At 39.2% G+C, this 12,800-nt stretch overlaps 1 protein-coding gene across 1 annotated transcript; it reads right to left on the bottom strand.

Annotated features, from left to right (window-relative positions):
• Positions 1-4,684: 4,684 nt before the first annotated feature.
• Positions 4,685-8,258, bottom strand: LOC9646506 (SNARE-interacting protein KEULE). The gene is made up of 21 exons (XM_024666643.1): positions 8,192-8,258; positions 8,075-8,133; positions 7,946-8,027; positions 7,818-7,896; positions 7,719-7,769; positions 7,564-7,660; positions 7,486-7,518; positions 7,310-7,438; positions 7,060-7,254; positions 6,932-7,015; positions 6,791-6,883; positions 6,666-6,742; positions 6,517-6,613; positions 6,329-6,454; positions 6,188-6,283; positions 5,906-5,977; positions 5,669-5,853; positions 5,546-5,621; positions 5,408-5,497; positions 5,140-5,202; positions 4,685-4,879 (listed from the first exon to the last, which is right to left on the bottom strand). The coding sequence occupies exons 1-21, from the start codon at positions 8,256-8,258 to the stop codon at positions 4,685-4,687; spliced, it is 2,046 nt and encodes a 681-aa protein (XP_024522411.1).
• Between the last annotated feature and the right edge of the window lie 4,542 nt (positions 8,259-12,800).

Raw genomic sequence — 12,800 nt, forward strand, 5'->3', positions numbered from 1 at the left:
CTCGATGCTGGGGAGTTTGGCACCTGTAAGCAACCAAAGGGAACAACTCGAGAGACGATCCATAGGGGTTCAAATATAGAGGGAAAGGGCCCATGAACAAGAGTGCACCCCCTTTTTCAATCGGTTAAGGGTCTTGGGATATTTGGGGTTAAACGTTTTTGGGTTTGAATAGTACTAGGCTGGGTGACCTCCCGGGAAGTCCAAATTTAGGAGCTTACAGCACCGTTCCTTCGTTTAATGGCCCAAGGCCCTGAACCTCGGATTCCGCACCACATTCCTTTGGACACATGGCATGTGACATGTGGCATCTGTCACGTGGCATAAAGAGGGTTTAGGTTCTGCTTCGTGGTGTTATCCTATGGTAAATCATATCAAAACCACGTGCGCTACAAGGGTGATTAGGTGGTGAGGAATTTTAAGAATAGGTATAATATAGGCAAAGTTAGGACTTTTTATCTTTGTTGTTTAATGCTAGATCATAATATGTCATCCATCCTTGAGCTGCTCTACTCCATTGCTCATATCCCTCCTTAGGATTAATTAAGGCTAATTGACATGCTAATCCTATACTTAGCTTTAAACCCCACTCATCCTTGAGGCACTCTACTCCATTGCCTTTAAATTAATTAGGGTTCATTGACTTGTTAATCCCATATTTAGATTGTAAATGAGGTTATGGTGTTATGAACTTGAATTTAAACTTACCAGAAAGTTACTTAACCCAGTATTATTCAAACTTAAGGATAATTAACCCCAAATAACCTAAAACCTTTAACCAATTGGAAAAGGAAGTGCACTAGGCCCTTTCCCTTTATATTTGAGCTTTTATGGATCATCTCTCAAATTGTTTTTTTTAGTTGCTTACACTTGGTGCATAAATTGCAAATGTGTGTTAATATGGATTTTAAAGAGATTGAGGTTGTACTTTCTTTGTTTATGCTATAGAATCCTATGGAAGGCTAAGGGACAGATATTGGTTATGTTAGGAATCTAGAATTAAGATTAGGGGTAATACTTTAGGACCTCAAAGGGAAAGCTAACTTGGTATATAGTTTGTGGGATGTGTAATGAGTAGCCTAAGGTTTAGTTCCATAATAGGTTTGGAAGAGGAAATATTATTTAGATGTGAGAGAACATAGGGTTTAGACCAAGGACTTAGACATTTTCTTTACTTTTCCTTTTTGACAAGTGAAATAGAAAGAATATATTATTTGCAGCAGTTGCATATTCATAATTAGTTTTAGAAATTTATCATATTTAAAACTAGTAGCCCATGGACTTCAATCTGAATAAGAAAATTGTCTTGAGACTCTAACCAAAAGCATTCTTTAATATTAACAGAGATGAGAACTATGATCCAAATTTAGGCCCCATAAGAAGGAATCTATTATCTATCTATTCTATCTTTGCAACTAAAGTAAAGAGTTGAAAACTCTTACTTTGAAGCTCAACTATTTTCAGAATATGGCTTTCCATGCTTTTTCTATGGTTATAACCCACCACAAAACAACAAAGATAAAAGTGTCTAGCCTCACCTAAACTATGATATACTTCTTTACCACCCAACCACACCCAAAGTACCTCAAAAACTCCACCCCACCACCACTGTCATGGGCATCTAGGATAAGTTAAGTATCCTTAACCCTTAGACATTTGACCGATGTTAACATGTGGTCAAAGCTGGTGCATAACAATTCTTCTTCTAACAAAGTCCTTGTCTAAGGATGAGTTGCACTAATGGTCAAGGAACTCCGCTCAAGCTTTTGGTTTATCATCCACAACCGTATACATCAAGGAGCTACTAGACCCTTCACTCCAAGATAATATACCTTTCAATTGATAAACATAAAATAGATGAATCCAATAGAAGCTTGTTAATATAAAGCAAATGAACATCCTCATGAAGGTGGAAATGTCCCAAAGAAGGTGGTAGAGCTGCAACACTTGGATCAATGTAGTACTTACAAAATAGATAGCAATAAAAAGATAAGGATTTTATTGGGAAGAGAGTGTTCACTTGAGAACACAATCAGCTTGATTGCGAAAACTAGATTCAATGTGAGAATATCTTCTCCATAATTTCTTATGATTAAGCTATCAATGCCCATGGTTGATAGAGCTTATGAAACTATAGTGTAGCTCTTATATTCCTCAACCAAGAGCTCTCTCTCTTTGGTGTATGTCTGTGTGTGTGTGTGTGTGTGTGTGAGAGAGAGAGAGAGAGAGAGAGAGAGCTTGCAGCTCAAAATGTGCCTGATTGCCTTAAAAAAATTCACTTGATTTAGAGTGTCATTATAATCAAAATTGAAGAATTGCCACCCTTTTGGCACATGATCTATGCTGTCTCTTTGAAGTTTTGAAATTTTTAACCATTAGACCAAAAGTATATTCCTAGCTAAAAAAGGAATATATGATGAGATGCTAGATGAAAATAGCAGATTTAGATAAGTGAGTATGATATGAGTATGATGATGATGATTCTACAGAAGTTGTCATCTATAAAGGAGAAAACTTGTCACATTCAATCCATACCTATATCAAAATCCTACCTTCTGCATCAAAACTTTTATTCATCAACTATTTGCAGGCATTGGAGCTTCCTTTAGCCTTTCTATAAACCCTTGATAGTCTTCAAGATGACAGCTATCAAGTTTATATGGCTACCTCTACTCTAGCATAACCTATATTGAGCACATGGAACTTTATAAGTGTAAAATTTCAAGAATTTTGACTTATAAATGTAATAATTGTTGGATTCAGTGTGAGAAGATTTCTAGCTGCACATGGGCAAAAATTTCTAGTGAGCAGCACAGCACACATGGGTGAAGATTTCTAGTGAGCGGCATAGCCCACATGGGCAAAGATTTCCAGTAGTGGTGTGGGTGTAGCGGTACAGCACACACAGGTGAAGATTTCTGGAGGTGGTGTGGGTGGTGTTGAGTGGCATGGACTAGGATTGTGTGGTGGCAGGGAGCTAGTAGAGGAGCGGTGCTGCACTAGTGGGCAGCAGTGCACAGTATGGTGGGAGGTGGGAGGAGTGGTGGTGGGTTTCCTGAGTGTGGTGGTGGGAGGATTGGTTGTGAGAGTGGCAGGATGGCAGAGGAATGTGGCAATGGTGGTAGCAGAAGACAATGAAGTTGGTGAGTCTGAGGAAGATAAGGCAAGAGAAGCAGGGGAAGATGATGGCATAGTCGATAAGGATATGGAAGTCGAGCAACTTCTTATGGTGCTAGGTGAAGCTAGATGAAACTCAGGTTCCAATTATGAAGCAGAAGAGGTTATTCAAGCTCAACTTCCAAAGCTATGCAAGTGCTCTTGACAAGCTTTACGAGCTCAAGATCAAGGCTAAGATACCATGTATGTGGAATGGTTTCTTGAAGCTCTACAAGGAAAAGGGTATGGCTTTACCTGATAGATGGTATATGTGTTTGGTAACTGCTCAACATCCACATCATCCAATTTCTCACCCTCCAGCTGCTGAAGATCCTTTGGGGCGATGTTTCTCTTTAAGCCATCCAGGTAAGCTATCACTCTTGATGTCCTAACTATTTGATGAATTCAACAATGTGTGAGAAAAAGGCATTGACTGGTTCCATGTGCCATTAATGCAAGAGCTTTGTCGTCTTTACATGACAGGATCCTCACTACACTATGCTTACATTCCTCCTGAGCTTTAGCATTTGCAAAGTGATAAAAGTTTTTTCCTTTTTGGAGTAGAAAGTCTTGTTTTCTTATTTCTAGGTGGATGATGCTGTTTCAACTCGAGCAATATTTTCTTCCATACTGGTGATCATGTTGCTCAAGCGAAAATAGGACTTGCCAAAAGTTGTGGCAGAAACTTCAGTTGGAGGTCTAAGCCTGAGTTTGCGCTCAGAGGCACACAGTACATATATGGCAACAATGGGGTGTTGTTTTTTCTATTTACATCTCTTTGAAGTGCTTTTCTGGTGATTATACATTCAAGCACCTTGCTAGGGCATATGCCCCTTTGTTGGAGGTACGAGATGAGCCTGTAGCGGTCAACAATGAGCCCGTAGAAAAAAGTGAAGCGGCACATGTCGACAATGAGATGGACACAGGTGGATCCGACGTGGCAGGAAGAATGGGTTTACGGGCAATGGGACTTCCTGGGATGCAGGGGCAAGAAAAGGGGTGGGGGGAGCTAGGGCTGGGGGAGGATTCGCTTGACAAGCAAGGGCGATCAAGATCTGAGCACAGCGAGGGCTTTGACCTGGTGTGGACTCCAGTAAGCCTCACCCGGGCTTACACCCGTTTTAGAACCACTACACTGGTCTGTTGATCAGTTTGAAATCAGCTATGGTGGCTGATTGAGTGATTTGGAGTGTCACTCATATCTATTTTAAGCTGTGGTGGCTTGTTTTTGTGACAAGGGAGGGATGGTGAAGGAGAAGCATAGAAAGCTAAGTATGTTGAAGAGCTCATCATGCTGAACATATGCTATCTGTGTGTGGCAGAAAAAATAAAAAGCAAACGAAGATGCAACTAGAGGATCAGCTTTGTGGAGCATCATCGTGATCCAGGGTTAGGTCATATGAGTACGCCCTGTGTTGGTGATTGTTTACGTTTTCCCCTTATAGTTCCATCAAGCTTTGCTAGATAGAGAGAAAGAACATACCTTAAGGAAGCTCCGGGACTCCAGCGAGATATTCTTCACGTTGTTGCATCATCCTAAAGCATAAATTAATTGAAAGGTCTTTGAGGCTTCAGCTGGCGGCCAGATAAAAATGCGAGATTCATACACAGTAATAATAACAAACGCGTCAACCAATAGCAGCATTGTGAGCAGCAGGAGGAAGATGGTCGTGGAGTGGTCACACGGAGCAGAGCACTTATTCTGAGGTCCTGCCACAAGATCGCACTGCCCTAATACAGGGACATAAGAAACGACATCACTTTCTAACATGTTGGGAGATTACCTTTTATCTTTCAGCCGTTGACTAGATTTGACCGTACACCTCAGATACCAAATTCCCTTACAGTTTTCTAGAAAAGGAATGATGATGGTCACGGATGTAAAATAGGCGACCTCCTCAGTTGTTTGTTGGAGTGTGCTAGACGTTTCTGTAGGTGAATGTCCATTTATATAATGTGTGGAGCATGGTATAAATTGATTGGCACCTCTGAGACTTGATGGGCACGAATAAACTGTTTTTCCACTCCTGAACCTCTTGTATGCCGAACCTGCAAGCTAAACAACCAGAAAATGAAACAAAAGAAACCATTCCCACTCTTTCTTTAATATAAGAATACATTTTCTTAATGCAATGTACCATCATAAAGCTTCAATCTATGTCAATATCAGCTAATTCAATTTCTTCAAGTTTACCAAGGCCTTTCATGTTCTGCACATTCTTACTTTAAAGAGTGTAAAATTTCAGTAGGCTACCTCAAGGTATTGATGAGGCTCGTCTAAGCTAGTAGAACCCAAAATGACTTCCCGTCTTAATTTTAAAGTTAGCTTGTGCATAGCTTTTAGCTGTTGATCAGAAGGTTTAGTCGTTGCCTTGAAATATAAAACACAGACCTCCACTCTAGTTGTACCTCCAATAATAAACACGAAGATTCTTTTGCCTTCAACGTTGGCACTTGATGCCGTCTCACTGACAAAACATCTTTAGTCCATCGATTATCATAATCCGACATTTACCTTCCAGGGTTATCATCTGTTGCGTTTTTTGTTGCCCACGTAGACTTCCTTGTACGCATGGACTGTGGAACCTTATGACTGGTAGCAGGTGTAGAAGTGTTTGGCATGGATATAGGAACGGGCTCTTTAACAAATGGAAAATCTTCTTTTGATAGCTCTCCCTTGTGGAGCGCCCAAACGATGTCCTAAAATTCATCAAAGATTTCTAAATAAGCTCTTAACTTGCCTGGCCATTACCTCAATCACGGGATAGAAACGAGAAAAATCCCAAGTATCAATGTCCTCTTTTTTTACTTTTCTTGATGGTGCCTACCATTGAGAGATCGCCCAAGAAACACAAAATACAAAATATTTTTGGGATACCTTACGACTTGATTTGAAAAAGCCGCCAGAGTGTTTATCTAATAGAGGGACACCGAGAAATCGTAGATTGTTAATAATATTCATGTCAGTTTCTCCCAGTTTAGCTAGCTGCACGAGTTAACCATGAAATTTTAGCAGAAACCAAATAAGAGCGACCTTCATCCACTGTTGACGCTTGATGGCATCCAGTTTATCAGGATGTGCACTCGCATATATAAGCAGCAACCGTAGTTTGTTTTCCAGAGACATATCCTGTAGGCAGTAATTTAATAAACAGTAGATCACATGAGAACTAACCGGCTTGATGTTGAAGAGTCTGACTAGCTCTTTACTTGATCCTCCTCCAAAGGCAAAATCTTGTTCCAGAGCGGCTATGTCGCTAAGCGATTGTTCAGATATTTTTTCGTTCAACACGGTTGCAATCTGTGTGGTACATACAGTATATTCAAGTGGCTGAACATAAAAAAAAATTAAGAAAATAGTACCTGAATATGAAGACTTAACTTGTCGAGTTGCTCACGAAATTGAGGTAGAGCCTGGACCAGCTTTTGCATGTCTCTTGTCGATATATCCTGACCCTCCCTATTAACGTACACAGTCATTCATCCAGGTGTCTTCGAGAATATAAACGTACTTTGCACCCAGACGAATTTGTGCCGCCTTATTCTTTGAACCAAACTGATTCATCTTGTCAGTTAATTTCAAATTTGCCTGTAGAGCTAGAGAGTTTAGGACAAGACCAGAAGATTTTTTAACAACCTCTGCAATGTGTAGATGACGCAGTTCAACCCAAATTGGATCATGCTCTTCAAGAAGCACTTCTTTCCGTTCCAACTTGTCTCCAGTTGTTATCTTCAGAAAAGAAAAGCGCTTCAGGGCGGCAAGAACTATAATCCTCACCTCATAAACGTATTTGTTGCCTTCGATGCCTAGAAGATCATGGCACATAGCATCATACGTCCACTCATGTATAAATGGCGCAACCTAAACGACCCATGGAAAATGGTGGTCCTAACGTTGCATCTTACCGTATCAATACTTCGATCAAGAATTAAGAGGTCGCAAGTTTCGGATTTGGGAAAGTCAGCAAGAGCTGATTTGTACTTTGCTAATCGTTCTGAAAGTACTGCAGCAACCTTAGCTGAAAGCAAATTACGTGCGGCTGGAAGTTCATCTTCTGAACTTTGAGCTTTAGGGGCTCCAAATCGCACACTAGGATACTCCTAAAAGTAAAGTCATCAAACAAAATATTAAGAGCATAGACTCGGACTTACTAACCTTTAGGGATACGAAAACAGTAGCTAGGCGGGTACCTATCGTGTCGATCATTTCTTCATAATCTGAAGAGGTATCGCTATTCTCCCCAAAAAGTTGTTCCAAAGCCATGGCATTAGCAGTTACAAATCCCTATATATAAACTTCATTACGTTGACACAAACAATCAGGAAGACCACCTGTGAATCGATGGTTATATACTCCAAGTTCATCTGTTGTCGTGACAATGAAAATCCATACAATTAGTTATAAGCTACCTCTTTAAGTGCTGCAAGGCGTTGAATCACTGTTTTCTCGCTTTTGATAATATTGAGGAGATCTGGTGTAAGAGATGAACTTAAGAAGATGTAAGCCCTGAAACCACCAGTTCTCTCTGAGATCAAGCCAAATCGCTTAAAGATTAGCTGGTCACCTCTTATATAAAGGAAACTTTCCTGACATATCGCTGATGATTTTGGTAATGCTGGCACACAACCAGTTTTGAAAATGTGGATGCACTTCTCTACAATACCTCTCGTTTGTAGCTCTTACAAAGTACACCGCTTCAAGAGTTGGCATTGGTTGCCTTTTCTTGTTCAGATCCTCAACCACTGCGAGAAGAAATTTAGTAATGCTTTGCCAGCTAGAATGTAAGCGCACATGAGATGCCTTCATCGGTTATATCGGCCATCTTACACGAAGATGACATGACTCTGACAGTCAGCTCATCGATGACAAGAACCTGATAATGAAGGTACAAATACGAAACTAAACAAAATCAGAAAGAACCTTCCAATCGTTTGGGCTGTCACCACTCTTGACGCTGTGAAGCATCTCCTTTAGCAGTCCTGAAATACCTCAACAAGTCGACCTGTAAAACATAAATTTCAAACAAAATGTACTCACGCTCCCGTGTTGAATGGCGGAAAGACTTGTAAGGAGCTCTTGCTGACGATCCACTGCCTTCTGCCATGGAAAGTAAGAGGAAAACCCTAATCTCTTGACACCGACAGCACATAGGAGAATATGTTTTGTTGCCACTTGGCAATGTCCAACGAGATTTGAAGTGCCGCGGCAGAAATGACGGTGCGATAGAATGTTTAAGAGTGCACACAACACACACACACACACACACACACACACAGAGATGGATTTAGCTCCTGCAAGACCATGGGTTCCAAAAGAACACACTTACTTGGATGCATACAAGAGGCGGATGTACAAACCTTACTACATGAAGCCGAAGTTTGACATTTCAGAAGCACGCGGGTTCATGGAAACCTTTGAGACACATGAACCCCAGGTAACTCTTTGAGCTAGCATGCTTTACCTTGCAAACCTGCATATCTATTCATTTCAGTTTAGACCCATTAGGAAGTACATAAATCCCGAAAACGGGTATGAGACACCTTGGAAAAGTTGCCGTGGCAGCGGACAGTTTGACATTCAGAGTCGGGTCATTCATGTAGGCAAAAATGGAAGCATTGTAACGCCATCAGGCGAGGTAAGACGACATGAGCACAGTTTGTCGGGCTAAATTTGTCATGCTATGTAGTGGTGGAAGAAGGGTAAACGGTATTTAATACCAACAAGCGGTTCTTGGTCAGAACCAGCGTTCAAACCATCACTACGCTACATTCGCGCAAGTCTTAGTGACGATCAAATATGGAGGCCCTGCATTCGAGTTTACAGAGTGGCAAGGCCTCACTATTTCAACTCCAGACCAATACGACGTCGTTATCTTCCTCAGCAACCTGGCTACGATGACAAGTACGAGCGCCTGACTTCAAATGATGCTTATTCTGGAATATATCACCCCCGAAAGATCACCAGCATCAAGCCAGAATGGCTGGGCTTTTCCAACAACGGAGTTCCATATGTAAGCTAGTTTCGCTTATGACCATCAATTTTCTGTTTTCTTTGTCGCTTCAGCTGCGGCCTTTCAGAAAAGGAGTCACAATGTACTTGCGTCGGCATCCACATATGTGCTTGTTTTCACCTGATCCACCTATTATAGTCGGTACACTTTCAATTTTGGGCAAGAATTTACCTTTGGCTAATGCAGAGAAAATCACTGACGAAGAAGGTTACTGACTATTTTCATAAACACCCACAGTTGCAGCTCTTTAGTGCTGACTTTCGACCTGAGCTTACAAGTAAGTTCACCTTTTGTGGCGACGGTAACCTCATGATTGAGACCGTGCAGGAAGTCATCCATCATATGTTTCTACAACTAGATACAACGCTGGAGGACGTTACGATCACTTTGAGGACCGTAGCGTAAGACAATTAAAGATTTAGTGCCTCTTAACGTACCGTGTTCTTGTGGCAGTTCACAATACAGCCAGATGTACGGCTACCAGAACCCCTTGGAGCTCAACCCGTTCCTGATCACAGTCCTCGTATGATCCACAATCAGTATTTGATGTAATTCTTTCAGGTCTCTTCATAGTTAACCCATAAGTGCTGACTACGCAGCCTATTCAGAGGTCAAACCCATGCCAAGTCTTGCTGGGGATATAGTGGGTATTGATATTTTTGAGGCCAAGCCCACCAGGCTGATGGTACGTCATTATTAGCCTTTTGCTATTTATCCATATAGAATGATCTAATGCTTCTTTCTTCTCCAGAGTCCACGACTGTCTCAAAAGCCTTCTGTAACTTTAAGTTCAAATGTAAGTCCTATATCTTTTCTTCCTCCATTTTAGGATCTGATAAGAAGTTTCTGCGGTTGGTAAAAATTAAAAATGAAAAACGAGGAAGGTAAAAATTCATCCATGATCCTTTTGTGTTGCTAAATGTATCCAGTACAAGTGTAACTAATATGAGTACTTTACTCTTATTTTATTTGAGCTTTATAATGTGTTGCAGGAAGGCACGAATCAAAAACATCAGGAGAAAAGGCCACAATCCGTACTGGTGCATTATGATAATTTATGATCATTATGTATATTCCTGACTTAGATTTTTACAGAATACTCAGGAGGGAATCCAGAAAAAGAAAGGGATGGAACAGGTAAACTTTCAAAATAGCCGAGGCTTCAAATCATGTCGTAGGTACTTGGTCCAGAACGTTCACTCAAGATTTATGACAGAGTATATGAGGTCTTTCAGGCCGAAGTATCTGGTGAGCTTTTTTCAATATTGTTCAGAACGAATGTTTTATAATTCTTCACAGCCTGAGAAAGCTAAAGCATCGCTACAGCCATGGACTGCTTAAAGGTCTGCTTAAGGACAAAAATTCTGCAGTGTCATAAAGCACATCTTCACATTCAGCAAGGCATCATCGCCTGTCCTTCTCTTTCAGAAATAATATTCCTTCCCTGGTGTGAATTTTTCAGATTCAATTATACTAAATACTAGCAAAAGTCCCAGCTATGCTGGGAGCATCGTGTTTATTTCTGATGTTTGAGTAATTTCAAAGAGTTGTGATGATAATTGTAATTTTTAGCATAATCATAATGATAACATACATAGTTAAACATAATATAATCTTTATATTAAAAATCCCTTCTACAATTGACACTATCACCAACACACATCATAACATAATAAATATAACTCATAGCATTAAATCACATTTAAAAGCTTGATTGTAAAGCAAAGTCTTGGATCTTTTATAAATGGAATTCCTCACTATGAAATCTCATGGCCAGATGAGTCATTTAAAGATTGAGATTTGGTAAATAATTTCTATTTTATTTGAAATCAATAAAATTGTTTAAAAAATATTATTTCTTGATGATTCATTCAACTCTAAAAGTTTTCCTCTTAATAAAGTATATGCTACATAAAAATACTAAAATATAATGATGTTAAACAATATATATTTAAATCTCACTACAACTATATACATCTTGTAAATTTACAAAATAAAACATTGTTATAGTGCTATATTTTATTTTAATAAAATGTAATAATTTATATTTATCCTTGATATTCTCTTTTTATCCTAATATTTATATTCATGCATTTTGAGATAAATCTTTAAAATTAGAAGTATTCTATCTTTTATCTTATACATATTTTTATATAGAAAGAATGCTAATCTGAAATAAGATTACTATCTCTATTATTAATGTACTTATATTTCAAATTAATGCTTTATAATATTGTTATGAAAGCTAAAATTTTATAATGACAAATGAATGGTAAGGTTTTACTTTATAATGGGATGAAGTAGGGTTTGATGATCTATAATCTTTTTCTTTATGCTACAACTCTAATAAATCAGAAAATTCATGAATGGTATAAAGATAGGTTTAATATAATTAAATTTCAATTGATGGTGAATCAAATTTCTTTATATGGTCCATGTACTAATGTTTTCTTGATCATATTTCTACCTTACTATGTTTTCTATGTATAAATGCAAAGTGAAAAAAAGTGTTAGAAAATTTATGATATTACATGAATCATAGAATATATCTTAGCCACGATATCTCACTGTGTTTAATTTAATCTATATTTTAATATATACCATACAATAACTGATAAAAACAAAATTATTTTACAGAATGTGAGTGCTTGAAATATGGAAAGGGAATACAGAAAATGTGCATATCAATTAGCCCAAAAACTCTAGCTTATATACAGGAGTGAGTGGTCCAAATTGAAACCAATCCGATGGCTACCAAAATCCCATTATGTTAATATTAGTATACGGCATCGTAGCCATACACTTGGCCCTCACATCATCCCCTTTTCTCGAAATAATGGAAAACCGTCAGAGTTCTCTTGTAGATGGGCTAGGATCTGAAGGAACATCAGGAGGAGGCATTGGTGGATTTGTAGGTGGTATCAGCTGCTCCTGATCCCTTTGTATTAAGCGTTTCAACCGCTACACATGCACAATCTCTGGAGGATCAACATGCTAGATGTTATGCCGAACCTCATAAACTTATGGCCTCAATTGTTGCAACACCCTATATAGTCCTTTCCACTGAGCAAGGAGCCCCTTCGATAAACCATGTACTGTAAGATGGGGAAAACGGACCAACACCACTTTGTACTCCGTAGGTGGATAATGATGGGAGTTGTAGTGCCATTTTTGTCCCACTTGTACACGGCCTAAGTGTTCAGTAGACTCTGCTCAGACAAGTGGAAGAATACTCATCAAATACTAATCCCACGACCTAACATCGGTAATTTGTTGCAATTGCGAAGGTAAACCCAATTTGATCATATAAGAGTTTATATGGTGAAGCATCAATAAAACTTTGCACCCTTGTGACATATGCATATCGAAGAGACGGTAAATAACCATCCCAATACAAATGCTGAAAGTTTACATACTTCGCGATCATCCCTTTGAATGTCCAAATGAGTTGTTCCACTAAACCATCTGACTATAGATGATAAACACTCGTAAAAGTGTGGTGTATCCCTAATTGAGACGTCAAAACATGAAATGCCTCAGCTATAAATCAGGACCATTATCCGAAAAAATCCGCTCTGGACAAGAATGCTGGAACACCACTCGATTGAGGAGGAAGTATCCAATAGTAGTTGCAAA

The sequence above is a fragment of the Selaginella moellendorffii genome, unplaced genomic scaffold, assembly GCF_000143415.4.
Source record: "Selaginella moellendorffii unplaced genomic scaffold, v1.0 SELMOscaffold_145, whole genome shotgun sequence".
Taxonomy (NCBI): domain Eukaryota; kingdom Viridiplantae; phylum Streptophyta; class Lycopodiopsida; order Selaginellales; family Selaginellaceae; genus Selaginella; species Selaginella moellendorffii.